Here is a 13,220-nt window from a genome sequence, read left to right on the forward strand (position 1 = left end):
TTATTGGTCTTCACACTAGACGTTCAATATAAGATAAGCACCATGGCACCGAGCAACATTTCAAACTTTTGTTTTCATTGTTTGGATGCAAGAAGGAACAATAGCAAGAGAAAGGAAGAGAAATTCGACAGTAGGGTTTCTGTTATAGCTCGGAATCACCTTCGATTATAGGTTTGGTAGACAGGTTTCTGAACTGTCCATACTGGCCCACCAATGACACACAGAGCCATTAGTCAACCCGGTCTCACCCAAAAACACTGAAATCCTCCCGTGACGGAGGGGCGCTGTATCTACCAAACTTGAGCCATGAGAGACACCACGAGCGTGCTAAAGCGAGCGAGTTGCCGTGTCGAACGTTGCGAAGGCACTGTCACTGTCATACCTGAGGCGGGGTTGGCAAAAGGGCCTTTCTGAGTTAGCATGTTCTCCCCGTGTCCCCAAGGGTAGGTACCCTCACAAAAAAAATCATGCATCCTGGTCTCTAAACTACCTCCCCCTAGCCAGCCGTGGGGCCTAATGGAGGGGAAAGGAACTGGTCAGAATAATGTGTTCCTTCCACGCGCTACGTCCGGCCGGGGATACTCTTCCCTGTCAGGTGAAAAGAAGCAGCTTGGACTCCTCATGCATAGAAGGAAGCATGAGGTCAGTCCGCTGCCCCCCCAGGTTGGCAGAGGAAGTGTGTCTCCCAGGATAATTGACACTGGGTGAAAAAATGGGTTGCAAAATCATGGGATAAACATTTTTAGTAAAAGAAAAAGTGTTTGGACAGACAGGGCAGTATCACTACTGTTGGAACACAGTAGTGATACATTGAGATGCTTTGTCTCAATGTGTAGTACAGAATCGTAAATAATGTCAAACCCGAACTCACCCTAAACACGGTGAAATAGCACGGATTGGCAATTCCGAACATACTATTAAAGCCACGACTCTGTCGTGGTCAAAACAGTAGTAGTGTAATATGTACGGATTTTCTTCTTCTTCTTCTTCTTCTTCTTCTCTGTCTGCCCCCTAGTGTATACCCCCCAGTGTCTAACTGTCTACCTCTCATTAGCGATCATGTATAATTGAGTTACTGCCTCCTCTCCTGTCTGAGACCTTCATGGCAGATACACACAACACACACACACACACACACACACATGTACAGACACGCACCTGCAGACACGCACACACAGGCACGCACGCACGCACGCACGCACGCACGCACGCACGCACGCACGCACGCACGCACGCACGCACGCACGCACACGGGCACTGAGATGTATGCTAATTCGCACACAAATGCACAAAGGGTGTAGTATAGCCAGTTAGCTACATTCCTGTCTGGTGCTGTGCATACTTGTGCTAAAGGACAAGTATGCATGACAGACGCACGCACCCGCACGCACACACACACACACACACACACACACGCACACACACACGCACACGCACACGCACACGCACACACACACACACACACACATTTTAACCATTTATTTATGTCCACACAAAGGATATGCATACAAGGACACAAATAGTATAGGTGCATTATAGAGTTACATCTGCAAAATCATGGCATGTTTTCATGATACAATAGGCATGTCACTCAGTACTAAGTAACAGCGTCTCCGTCATATATGACGGCTGCCAATTATAGCAGAGACACCACAATACTTTGCCAGCCTTTTTGGGCATCCCAAGGTGTTGGAACCCTCTAACAACCAGTCTGTGCGTATGCCCTAGGCCCTATTTGGCCCTATTTGGTTAAATAGACAAATAGTCTGCTCTGAGATGTTATTGTATAAAGGCTTCCTCATCAAAGGTGCAGGCTATATCTAATACAGACACTTCTCTGGACTCTTCATCAACCACAACAATATCTGGTGTATTAGCTGTCAGATATGTAAAGGTACTGTATCTGGGTTATTATCACAGAGTTGGAACATGGATGGAATGACACTAGAATGTTTGTACATTCTCACTGAAGATGCATGATATTTTGATATGTCCTTTGCTATGAGTTCCACTATTCTATCATCGGTCGGCGAGTCATCAGATCGTTATGTATTTCACACTACAGGAGTCTTTTTTTTAAATCGACTGTCTTTATATCTTTGTGGCTTTCACACTAAGTGGTTTGGTGTAGAGGGAAAAAAGGAACGGGAAATGTAGGCCTATAAGACCCCAGGCCCAGGGGGAGTGGTTCCAAACCATTCCTGGATCAAGGTTCCAGATGGCCCCTTACAGGTCTGTAACTCTTAGGCTATACAAATGGAACCAAATGAACCCCCACGGGTCCATTTGGTTCTATTTGTACACTCTCAGAGTTATGGTGGTCCTTTAAATAAAAGAGTTTGAGAACCATGGACATGAAGTCCACGTACTGTACCAGCTCTGACAGTGTGATAAACCCAGAAAGCGCGCGTGCGGCCCACCCTCACAACTAAATGCTCACAACTTGTATATCTAATATCTTATTTGCGTGACACCGTCGCACGATGACTTTGTCGGATAGGCTGGCTTATACTCAGCCCATGTGTTGTTACGCTTCTTCATGTCACAGCACTCATATTCTGTTGAGAGACAGCCAGCATGGAGCAGGCATGCGTGCGTGCGTGCGTGCGTGCGTGCGTGCGTGCGTGCGTGCGTTTGTGCGTGCCTGCCTGCCTGCCTGCCTGCCTGCCTGCCCGCCCGCCCGCCCGCCCGCCCGCCCGCCCGCCTGCCTGCCTGCCTGCCTGCCTGCCTGCATATGTATGCGTGTGCTGTGCTCCTGTGGTGGTGGAGCATCTCAATGTATCACTACTGTGTTCCAACAGTCTGTCCAAACAGTGCACGTAGAGAGAGAGCTTGTTCTTTAAAGATATTCCATTATTCCGGGGCCTTTGGGCTTGTTTTTGTTGTTGTTGTTGCCTTCATTGACAGTGACTGACGGTGGAGAGAAACAGGAAATGTGGAGGGAGAACAGCTTTGGACATAATTGAGGTTTTGACCCGACAGAGTCTAAATGCTCTGGCCGGCATGCAAGAATGGAACCAATGACTTGCCTTCAGTGTGCCCATGTGCTATAACCTATCAGAGCAGTGTGCCCATGTGCTATAACCTATCAGAGCAGTGTGCCCATGTGCTATAACCCTATAACCATTCAGCTATCAGGTCACCTCCGAGAGAGAGAGAGTGATGTAATGTGTCGAAGGTACAGTAAGTGATATATCCTAATACAGTGGTTCCCAAAGTGGGGTCCTGGGACCCCCAGGGGTCCTTGAGGCAGGTCCAGGGGGTCCCCAGCTAAATGATAGTTTGTAACCAAATGGACCCTTATTGGTCTATAACTCTGAGAGTGTACAAACGGGTCCATTTGGTTCCATTTGTACACTCTCAGAGTTAAATTAACATTGATTTTTGGGGGTCTCAGAGATTGGGGTCTCAGAGATAGAAATGCCATTAAATGGGGGTCCGTAGACTAATGCATGTCAAACTGGGGGTCCTTGAAATTAAACGGGTTGAGAATCTCTACTAGAGCCGTAAAAATCAGGGGTCCGTTATATAGGGGTCCTTGGGCTGGATAATTAAGAGAGGATATAATTAGGATAAACTTTGACCGAAGACCAAAACCCCCCATCGAACAATGGATAACCTTGAAATAAGTCCCTATCACCTCGACTGGTTCAGCCATCTTGGACAGCCATCTACGACGTTAATACAACAAACTAGTCAATACGGGAATACCGCGCTGATCAGCGGTACTTGAGGAGTCTGCTAGCAGCACTATAAAACACCAGCACTGACAGCTAACGTTAGTTCTACCCCACAGAGATAAAGTTTGACTACTTTTCCATCACCGATCCACTCACACGAAGCTGAGAGTCTCCATGAAAGCCTTGCAGACCTGTCGGCATGATGAAATATTCAGCGATGACATTGATGCAGTTTTGTTGCCGTGTGGAGGAGGAATACTCTGGCCTCGGGAAACATGCGCTGCATGAACCGCAGGCTTTTTGGGTCAACCTATTTGTGTGAGGTCACTTTCTCAACCATGACCATTTATCTATACGCCCATAGATAACTCCCGGGTCGCAGCGCGTGACGTGTGTGAACACACACACGCACGCACGCACGCACGCACGCACGCACGCACGCACGCACGCACGTACGCACGCACGCACGCACGCACACAAGGCGTAGCTATCTGACTGCTAATCCTCCTCCCCAGTGGAATAACCCAGACATGAATAACTGATAGATACGCAAGCCTGATACTGAAGCCTCCCAGTGAAATCTCTAGATTCATCTCTCTCTTTCTTCCTCCCTCCATATTGGGTTTCTTTCTCATTCCCAATGCTGGTTTATATTTATGTAAGCATAAATCCACCATCCATCCATCCATCCATCCATGCATTTACTGTCTGTTGTACAAAGCGAGAAGTATGTTAGTTTGAGAGCACAATACCACCTAGTGGAGAGGGGGGGCAGTGCAGCGGATTATATTATTGATTGCACTGTAGCTCATAATGGGAGGTATAAGATGTCTGTGCTCCACCACATAGCAGGGCACGTTTGGGGAACAAGGCACAACACAGACATTACCTCACAGTCATACATCTCACTCAGTCAGGCTCTCATGTACTTCAAATTAAAGTGGTGGAAATATGCTTTGCAGGAAATGAAGAGAATAAGGAGTTACAGAAGTCCAAACGTGATGAAATGAAAGCATGAATTACCTTTTCAAGGTCTGCGGATAATTTAAAAAAAATGATTTAATTCTGGCTATATTCCGTAGCTGGAAAGAACATGTCTGAACTACTCGTTTGAGGACTGAATGAGAGGTCTGAATGAAAAATCAATTTTATTTTTTATAGAATGTTGTGAAATGAGACATTCTGCATAATGTGTAGCCTACTTTTTTATTTTTGGGATACCAATTATTTTGTACTTTTACTTGTAGGCTTTTACTTTTAGCATTTTTTTATTCCAGACTTTTACTTGTAAAAGAGACCTTATCTACATTGCAGCATTGATACTTTTACTTACTGTAAGTAAAAAATGTGAGTAGGCCTACAGTAGTACTTTTTCCACCACTGACTGTATAGAGGCTGTGTTATTCATACCATACGCATAGCACAGCAGTGCTGCTGTGTGCAGCTGTCAGCTTGCGTTATTATTTTCTCCTTCGTGAAAACACTTAACCGTAATGAGAGGCTTTTACGGTCAATTTAGACGCGTCGCCGCCCTCCAGAAATCACCAACAGGTTGTTAATTGCAGGGACGCCGCCAGGTCAGTGATGAAATCCCGCCTGACAGGGGGAGACGTTCTTTGCCGGGGAAAAGATTTATGACAACCGGGGCGAGAGAGCCGCAAAGCGTCTCTCTATAGGCCTACTTCCCTCCGAGTCTCTCTCTGGATGTTGTAGCATTTCAGTTATCATTTCTTAGTATCGACTTCAACTGCTGAAATTGAAAAGATGTGTGGGTTTTGATTACCTGCACGCCACATTAGATTTGGCTTCTGTCGCCTCCGTATGCCGGCTCATTGTGTTCGCATTCATTTTAACGCAATAATGATGTATATGTTTTTTTTTTCTTCGTTCTAAATGAAATGTGTGCTTACTCAGAAGGCCTCCCGCCGCCCCGAGCTGTCACAAACTATATCCTCTCATGAATTCTTCAGCAGCAATACGTGAACACAAACGCAGCAACGCAATAACATGTACAGGACATGACAGGAATCCTGGTACATCACATCAAAGGGTGATTTTTCTCGCAACCCATTTCTTTAATTTACACCTACAGTACCACTATGTACACTGTCTGTCTGTCTGTCTGTCTGTCTGTCTGTCTGTCTGTCTGCCTGTCTGTCTGTCTGTCTGTCTGTCTGTCTGTCTGTCTGTCTGTCTGTCTGTCTGTCTGTCTGTCTGTCTGTCTGTCTGTCTGTCTGTCTGTCTGTCTGTCTGTCTGTTTACTTTAAATCATGATGTTTTATATAATTTTACAGTACTTGATAATAATATCACAACAGTGACCTATACTGTACAGTACTTTCTCCTGTAGCGTGAAATCCGGTTTCAGGTCAACCATGCAGCTGATCACTGCATGCCCACAACAGGCCCGGGGCAGTTATGTGTCTTGCGCAACTTCAACCAGTCATCATCGACACATTATGATAATGTTCCATATTCTTTGACTTTATGCTACCAGGTTCAATCAATCTGTGCATTATATACACATGCAATATAAAAGCTGCATCCCGCTGATAACCAGAAATGATTAGAATTTCCTAACCAGTCTGTTTGTTTCTGTCCCCCCCCCACCCCCCACTCCCTCTCCCACCGCCACAGAGCAGAGGAAGCTGACCGCGGGGCCGTCGGCGGGGCCCATCATCGGAGGCATCCTTGGCGCCCTCGCCCTCATCGCCATCATCATCGGCATCATCCTCTTCATCCGCAAGCGTCAGGATGACGGAGAGTAAGTTCCCTTCTCTGGCCTGACCCACACTTACGCTGCCCGTTTGGTCTCTGCGTCCAACTCAGTCACTGTGGAGAAAATCATTACTTAACCCATTAAGACCTGAGGAATTAACTGATTCGATACAAAATGTCTTCTAAATCCTGACAGTTCCAGTCAGTGGTTCTCAAATTATTTCATGTCAAATTATATGTAATTGGCTACCGACCCCCACTCTGAAAATATGTTGTTCCAGGGATTTGAGTAAAAAACGTTTGCTGTGAAAGAATATATTTTCAAAGATTTGCGCCACTAGATCTACAAAAAAGTAGATCTAGAATCTCGTAGCGTTGTGCTATATGAGCTTGTAAATCTGGTATTTTTCAACAGCTAACGTTTAAAATGATGGTTAAAGCAGCACCCTGTAACGTTCATGTCCTCAGAGATTCCAACATGTTGCTGCTGACGCTCTGAGCTAATAGAGCATGTCTGCTTGCTCGGTCAGGGAAGAAATGGAATTTTGACCTTCAGGCAGCGGTAGCGCTCGTCAATCCGTAGTGGTCATACCCTACCACAGGATCTACAGTCAATAGAAGAGCAGGGAGATCAAATACAACCGCGTTAGTTATACCGTAATGCAGTGGTTTTCATTCAACCCTTTTCATAACAAGGTCTACTATTTATTCAGCATTTGAGCCACAGACTACCATTTGATGAGATTTACTTTGAATGTTTTTGTTATCGACGTTGGATAAGATTTTGTCCACAATTCCATGCTGTATTGATGTGGTACCGTCCATAGGAGAAATCAACAGATAACAGGCAAACATTGATCAAAATAACAATTATTCTACATTGTCTAATGATCTTCAACAGCAATTTAACTTATCTATAATGGTCCATTTGGAACTCTCCATCATTTAACTGGGGACCACCTGGAACCTCCTCAAGGACCACTGGTGGTCCCCTGACCACTGGTTGAGAACCACTGCCGTAATGGTATTAACATACTCATACATAAAATTGTATTCACTAAAAAGTTAAAAGTTATATTGTAGCTTTAACTACAGTATTTAAGTGTTACTGACAGGGTCAATACTCCTATCTATATTCAGATATTTTTGCAGAATACTTGCCCATTATGATATGCCCAGAATAGGGAAGGACTCTATAGGGTTCATGTGGTTAATGGCTCTAGAATGACAGTTGGTGAAAAAGGTGAAAAAGGATTTAAGATGTTTTATTCACCCCTGAGGAGAATTCAAGTTAATTTAAATTAATTGAGCTAGACTGTAGCCTATCACGCTGCTCTGCAGTATTGTATGAGGGTTTTGGCCTTCAAACTTTTAAACGAATTTCCTGATTTTGGTTGGAAACTCATTCATCCAGTCAACTGTGGAGATTCTTGGGCTCCTTTTCAGCAAACAGAAACCCTAATGAGAAAGTGGATCTCTTGCCCAGTCTCATTAAACCTATTACTACTGCTCACATGTAGGGGTGGGGAGGGTGGGGGGAGGGTGGGACCCATGAGAGAGCCAGGCAGGCCTGGCACCCATCTGGAGACGTGACCTCGGGGGGGGGGGGGGGGACCCATGAGAGAGCCAGGCAGGCCTGGGACCCATCTGGAGACGTGACCTCGAGTTTAAGAAAATAATATAAGGTATAGGCAATGAGCCAACACCAAAATGGGCACCATCCTCTTCACTTGTATACCCTGTTTTCCTTGTTCTACTTCTCTCCCATTTTCTTCTAAAATTGCAAAAACAGCCGATCTACGAGCTCTACAAACTTTGTTGTTGTTGTTGCAGACTTGCAGATAACCACAAATCCCCCGCCGGCGGGGGCAGCGGCTGTCCACCTCATGAACCGCTCTCAGCGGGTAAATGGGGCTGGTCAAGGTCTCAGGTTCCAACTCAGATATTTTTGATTTTCCCTCCTGGACCCCCCTGGGATTTAAGAGGTTAAGCCCTGTATACTATAGATATTGTATTGTATTGTATTTTACATTTTATTTTTGTATTTTGTATTTGTTTACTTTTTTTTTTGCCCAGAATAGGGACACCAGTGGTCTTTCCTCTAGAAAGTGAAAGACAGTAGCCTACTGTTATTTACTTGTGAACTATCATTATTATCCATTCATGGGGGCATGGTGACTCATTTAGTCTCAAACCAAATCTATTTATCTTAAACCAAACAAAACCATAATGCACCCAGTGGGTGACCCTTAACCACTTGACTTTTGTTGCCAATAATTCACACCCAGTTCTGGCTCATGTTGGTTTCATTTATTTGTCACACATTCCGCCACACCACCAGGGTCCTAACACAGTTGTCTACTTGTCAGTGGTGGAAAAAGTACTCAAACTTACTTAAGTAAAAGTATCAACACTGCAACATATAAATACTCTGTTTTCCTACAATTCCAAGTGCTGTGTGGGTGGGTGTGGGGGGGTCCCCATTTCAATTTATTTTGCGCGTCGCAACCTAAAAAGGTTGAGAACTACTGATATAATATACGTTAGTTAGTTATTATGCAAACAGTATATTAAATAATACTGAATTAGTTCATACAGCATGCGTGTGCAACTGTGCATACAGGAAAACATATAATTCAGCCACAGCACGTGACATCCATCTGCTCATCATCATAATACACACAGTCATAATATCTTGCTCTCGGCACATATTCCTGAAATTAAAACGATGTTAAGAGTCGACCCAGCATGGTTATAGATGGTACAGTATATATTATGCCCATAATGGGCTTATGTTCTCTCACATACCTCATAAACACACGCCGTAGCCAAAGTACATCTTCAAAGTCATGAGCGACAGAGTCATCACCCGCCTACACTACAGCACTCACACAACAGCAAATTATAATGATCACGTATACCCCCTCAATCATCACTTCACATTACTGCCATCTGGATGGAGATATAGTATGGAGTATGGACAGAGATTATAGACCCTGAAATGGATGTGAGACAAGCTGAGAGAGAGTAAGTTTTGTCCACTATGCCAGGGGTTCTCAACCCGTGGGTTCACGATTTTTCAAAAATAGCAGACCTACAAGCTCGTAGCGCGCCACTCGGTGGCGCGCTATGAGCTTGTAGATCTGCTATTTTTCAATAGCTAAATTATAACAATGCTTAAAACACCAAAAGGGGTTTAAGGTTATTGTAGCAGTCAATTTCGGGAGGCGGGAGGGGGCGGGGCGGGGGTCCCGAGACATTGCCAAAGCATTTCCGGGGGTCCCCGGACAAAATCGTTGAGAACCCCTGCACTATGCCACTGCAGCATTAAACTAACTGCCTCAGCACTGACTGATAATGTTGTGTACTGGCCTACTGGGACAGTGGTTTTCAAAGTAAGGGCCAATTGGAAAGGAATATATTTGGAATAATAATAACTAGAAAGGTGCAATTCTGGGAAATTACAAGTGTGATTGCACTGACGCCAGCCACGAGGAATCCGCTGGGAAATGAATTTCCTGTCTTGAATTCTTCATGTATTCGGTCTTCTTCATGTGAGAAGCCATTTGCACATGCACTTGTAATTCATGGGTTTATACTAGAAAGTTCTGTTCCTGATGAATTCTGTCTTTCTGTCTATTACATATAATTGTGATGTCACTCCTGTCTGATTGGACATTATATTGTCTACAGAAAATTTACTTTTGGGGTTATAGAAAAAATGTCCATTGAAAAAAAAGGTTAAAAACAAGTTTACTTTAGCTGGCATAAAGGTTCTCAGACCTGGGAATAAAGATGTATGATAACAATAGTTCGCTACTCGAGACCACAATAATGCTTAAAAGAAATGTTTATTTCAATTCAAATTCACGTGTACTAGTTTAACCACTTTAAACATGGCATCCCTATTCTAAGGGGGCTACAGCCAGTCTCTATGCACGCTGGGCAAGACCTACGCTGTAGACGGCACGTTATCATTTTGTTTGGGGGCGGAAGTTGCGGGATTTTGGCGGAAGTACTGCTCAAGGAAATGACGTTGATGCTTTACAAATCAGTTTACATTCTCCGGGGGAAATACATCTGACGGATGTTCCGGACCGACACTTTCGCTGATAGGGTCTCTGCCTTAGGTTGTGACCAGGCTTTTCTCTTCGCAGATGAGTAAGGCTGGTACCGAGGCTAGTCTCTATGGCTATTTGGGGGTCCTTGGCAGGAACTGTTTGAGAAACCAGGATGTACACTAATTACAGTGTGGAGAATATTTAGCCCATATATGGAGATCCCTGATGTCAATATTGGCCAGCAACTCTACATCTCACCTCAAACTTCAAACCCATAGATATCCATACTGTATATGGAGCTGAGCTGTTCTGACATTCCATATTGTTGACCCTTCCCCATCCATCCTTCCTCTTCATTGTCTCCCTTTTGACTGATACCTGTCCATTTAAACTCTAGATGGGCCTGCCCCAAAGTTAGCCGCGCCCGGCAGCCGCCGAAAACTAGAGTTCTCAACAGGCCCGAAAATTAAGGCCCGGCCCTACCTGGGCCCTCATAAAACCCTGTACACTCAAGACACTGCCCTCGCTGCCACCCTTAGATCTCTATATATGGAGTTGACCTGTTCTGACATTCCATATGTTGATCTGACCTCGTCAAACCCTGTACACTCAAGACACGCTCCATATATGGCCAGTACAGAATTCATTCCATATGTTGATCTGACCCCCCATGCCAAAGCGCCAGCACTCCTCGCCCAGCAGTATCCTGTCACCCAGGTGGATATGTTGATCTGACCCCCCATTCCAAAGCGCCAGCACTCGCCCAGCAGTCACCCAGGCGGATGTGTGCACGTGACCTAGGTCACTTCTCGCCCTCAGTCTTTTTACTGGTTATGTTGTTCATATCTTTGTGTTTCACGGGCTGTCAAAACGAATCTCTCTGTGGGACAATAAAGTACAGTGTAATCTAACATGCCCACCTGACCTTACCGGCAATTCACTTCAGGTTCAGACTTTATTTCCCCAAAAGGGAAATTAGGTTTGTGGCAGGGGCATAAATAAACCCCAATTCATCCTCATAATAAAGGTGATGTGCAAAAAAGTCCAAGACACCTTTTCTTTATCCCATTAAACCCGGGAAAGCATCTGTGTCATTTTAGATGTTTGCGTTGTCAGATCTACAAGCAGATCTACAAGCTCACAACGTGTCCCTTCATGCCTAGCTGCGAGCTTGCAGCTACTGATTTAGAATGCATTTGTAGAATCGGCCTCAGGTCTTAAAGGGTTTTGGGAGTTGGAGTTGTCAGACTGTTCAGTGTCTTCAAGGCAACAGCGTATTGGAAACTGCAAAGTCGTCAGACGCCTGGGCTGGCCTGGGCAAATCCTGCGAGATTTCTCCTTCTATTAAATCAAGCACAAATAAAACCACTTTCATCCATTCATGTCAACTCAGCTGTTATCTGTTACTTTGTATTACTCTGCAGACAAGTCCAGCCGGAAGAGAGCCATGAGTGCTCTAGCTCCCCTTTCTGCAGAAATCACTTGTAAACAAGAAATGATGGAACCTTGCCTGGTGTAATGATGGGAGCCAAAACAAAACAACAACAAAAAAGCAATAGCCGATAGCCGTTGGACCTCGCGGCAGCAATGCAATGATGACTCACATCCAAAAAGCTCAACACAAACAATGCCATGTGATGTGAGAACCCCTGTACTGTATTTCAATGGCAAGGTTTGTTAATAGCACATTACAACAACAAAGCAATGCAAAGTGCTTTGCATAAAACATTAAGTGTAAGGACATCAAGACACAGAACAAAATAAACACATTATAAAAGGGCATTTGAATATAATAAATATAAAAAAGAAGTACAAATAAAACTAGAGTACAAACTGAGTGAAATGACAGCGCAGAAGATCGATCAACACATCTTTAGCGATATGCTTCAAGTGACTTGTGTTTATGACACTGCCATTGCAGTAGACTTAAATGTAAATGTGGTTGGAAAACATACTTTCACGCAGCTAGGAACATTTAGTGGCAGGACTACAGCTATCATGTCACATTAACGTATTATTAAGGACAGAAAAGGGATACAGTTACGAGTCAAAAATAAAAATAAGTTTGCAGATTAATGCAACAACTCATGATGATGCATGTCACAATTAATCAATGTCAGAGGTCTGTCGGCCCACCATCCCATTAGCCAGTTTTAATATATGATACTATATGACTCCAAATGTTGGCAGGGTGTCAGCAAGAAACCCCCCTTTGACTTCCATTACATAAAAGATCACTAAAGATATGAGAAAAGATGCGTGCCGTGCACACAAGCAGTGTCAGTGTGCACAAAAAGATCGGTCCATAGGTTTGCGAGATAAGCTCCTGACACGCGCACGCACGCACGCACGCACGCACGCACGCACGCACGCACACAAGCAATGCAATAATGTGCTTTTACCTTGCACCAGACTGCACTGGCTAACCACAACGCTTGACTTGCTCCATGTCTATGATGAATGAATGGACGATTACTTTCTGGCTCAGATGCTCACAGATTTGTATTTTGTATTTTATTTCTTCAAAAGGGGACCATTAACTTTCTGGGCATTAAAAACGGGACAAAATCTGGGCATTACAAAAAATATATTTTCTTTTCTTTTTCCTTTAGCACAAAAAAACCATGGGCTTCTGTGTGCCAGCATGCATCTACCTCCCATCACATTACGTATCATTCATCCTTCTTCCACAACCCCATTCAAAGATTTGCACACATGGTCACGATTTTACAAAAATAGCAGTTATACAAGCTCATTGCTA

At 44.4% G+C, this 13,220-nt stretch overlaps 1 protein-coding gene across 3 annotated transcripts in view; it reads left to right on the forward strand.

The window, feature by feature from the left end:
- Nucleotides 1-13,220, forward strand: part of pvrl2l (PVR cell adhesion molecule related 2 like) — a 367,143-nt gene that overhangs the window by 344,276 nt on the left and 9,647 nt on the right. For 2 of the 3 annotated variants that reach the window (XM_079522341.1, XM_079522342.1), the window contains exon 7: nucleotides 6,318-6,444. In XM_079522341.1, coding sequence (XP_079378467.1) covers nucleotides 6,318-6,444 — 127 coding nt within the window. Of the gene's footprint in view, nucleotides 1-6,317; nucleotides 6,445-11,883; nucleotides 12,014-13,220 lie in introns of those variants that run through there. The other variant, XM_079522343.1, reaches the window with a different exon arrangement.

Source organism: Electrona antarctica, assembly GCF_951216825.1.
Source record: "Electrona antarctica genome assembly, chromosome: 15".
Classification (NCBI taxonomy): domain Eukaryota; kingdom Metazoa; phylum Chordata; class Actinopteri; order Myctophiformes; family Myctophidae; genus Electrona; species Electrona antarctica.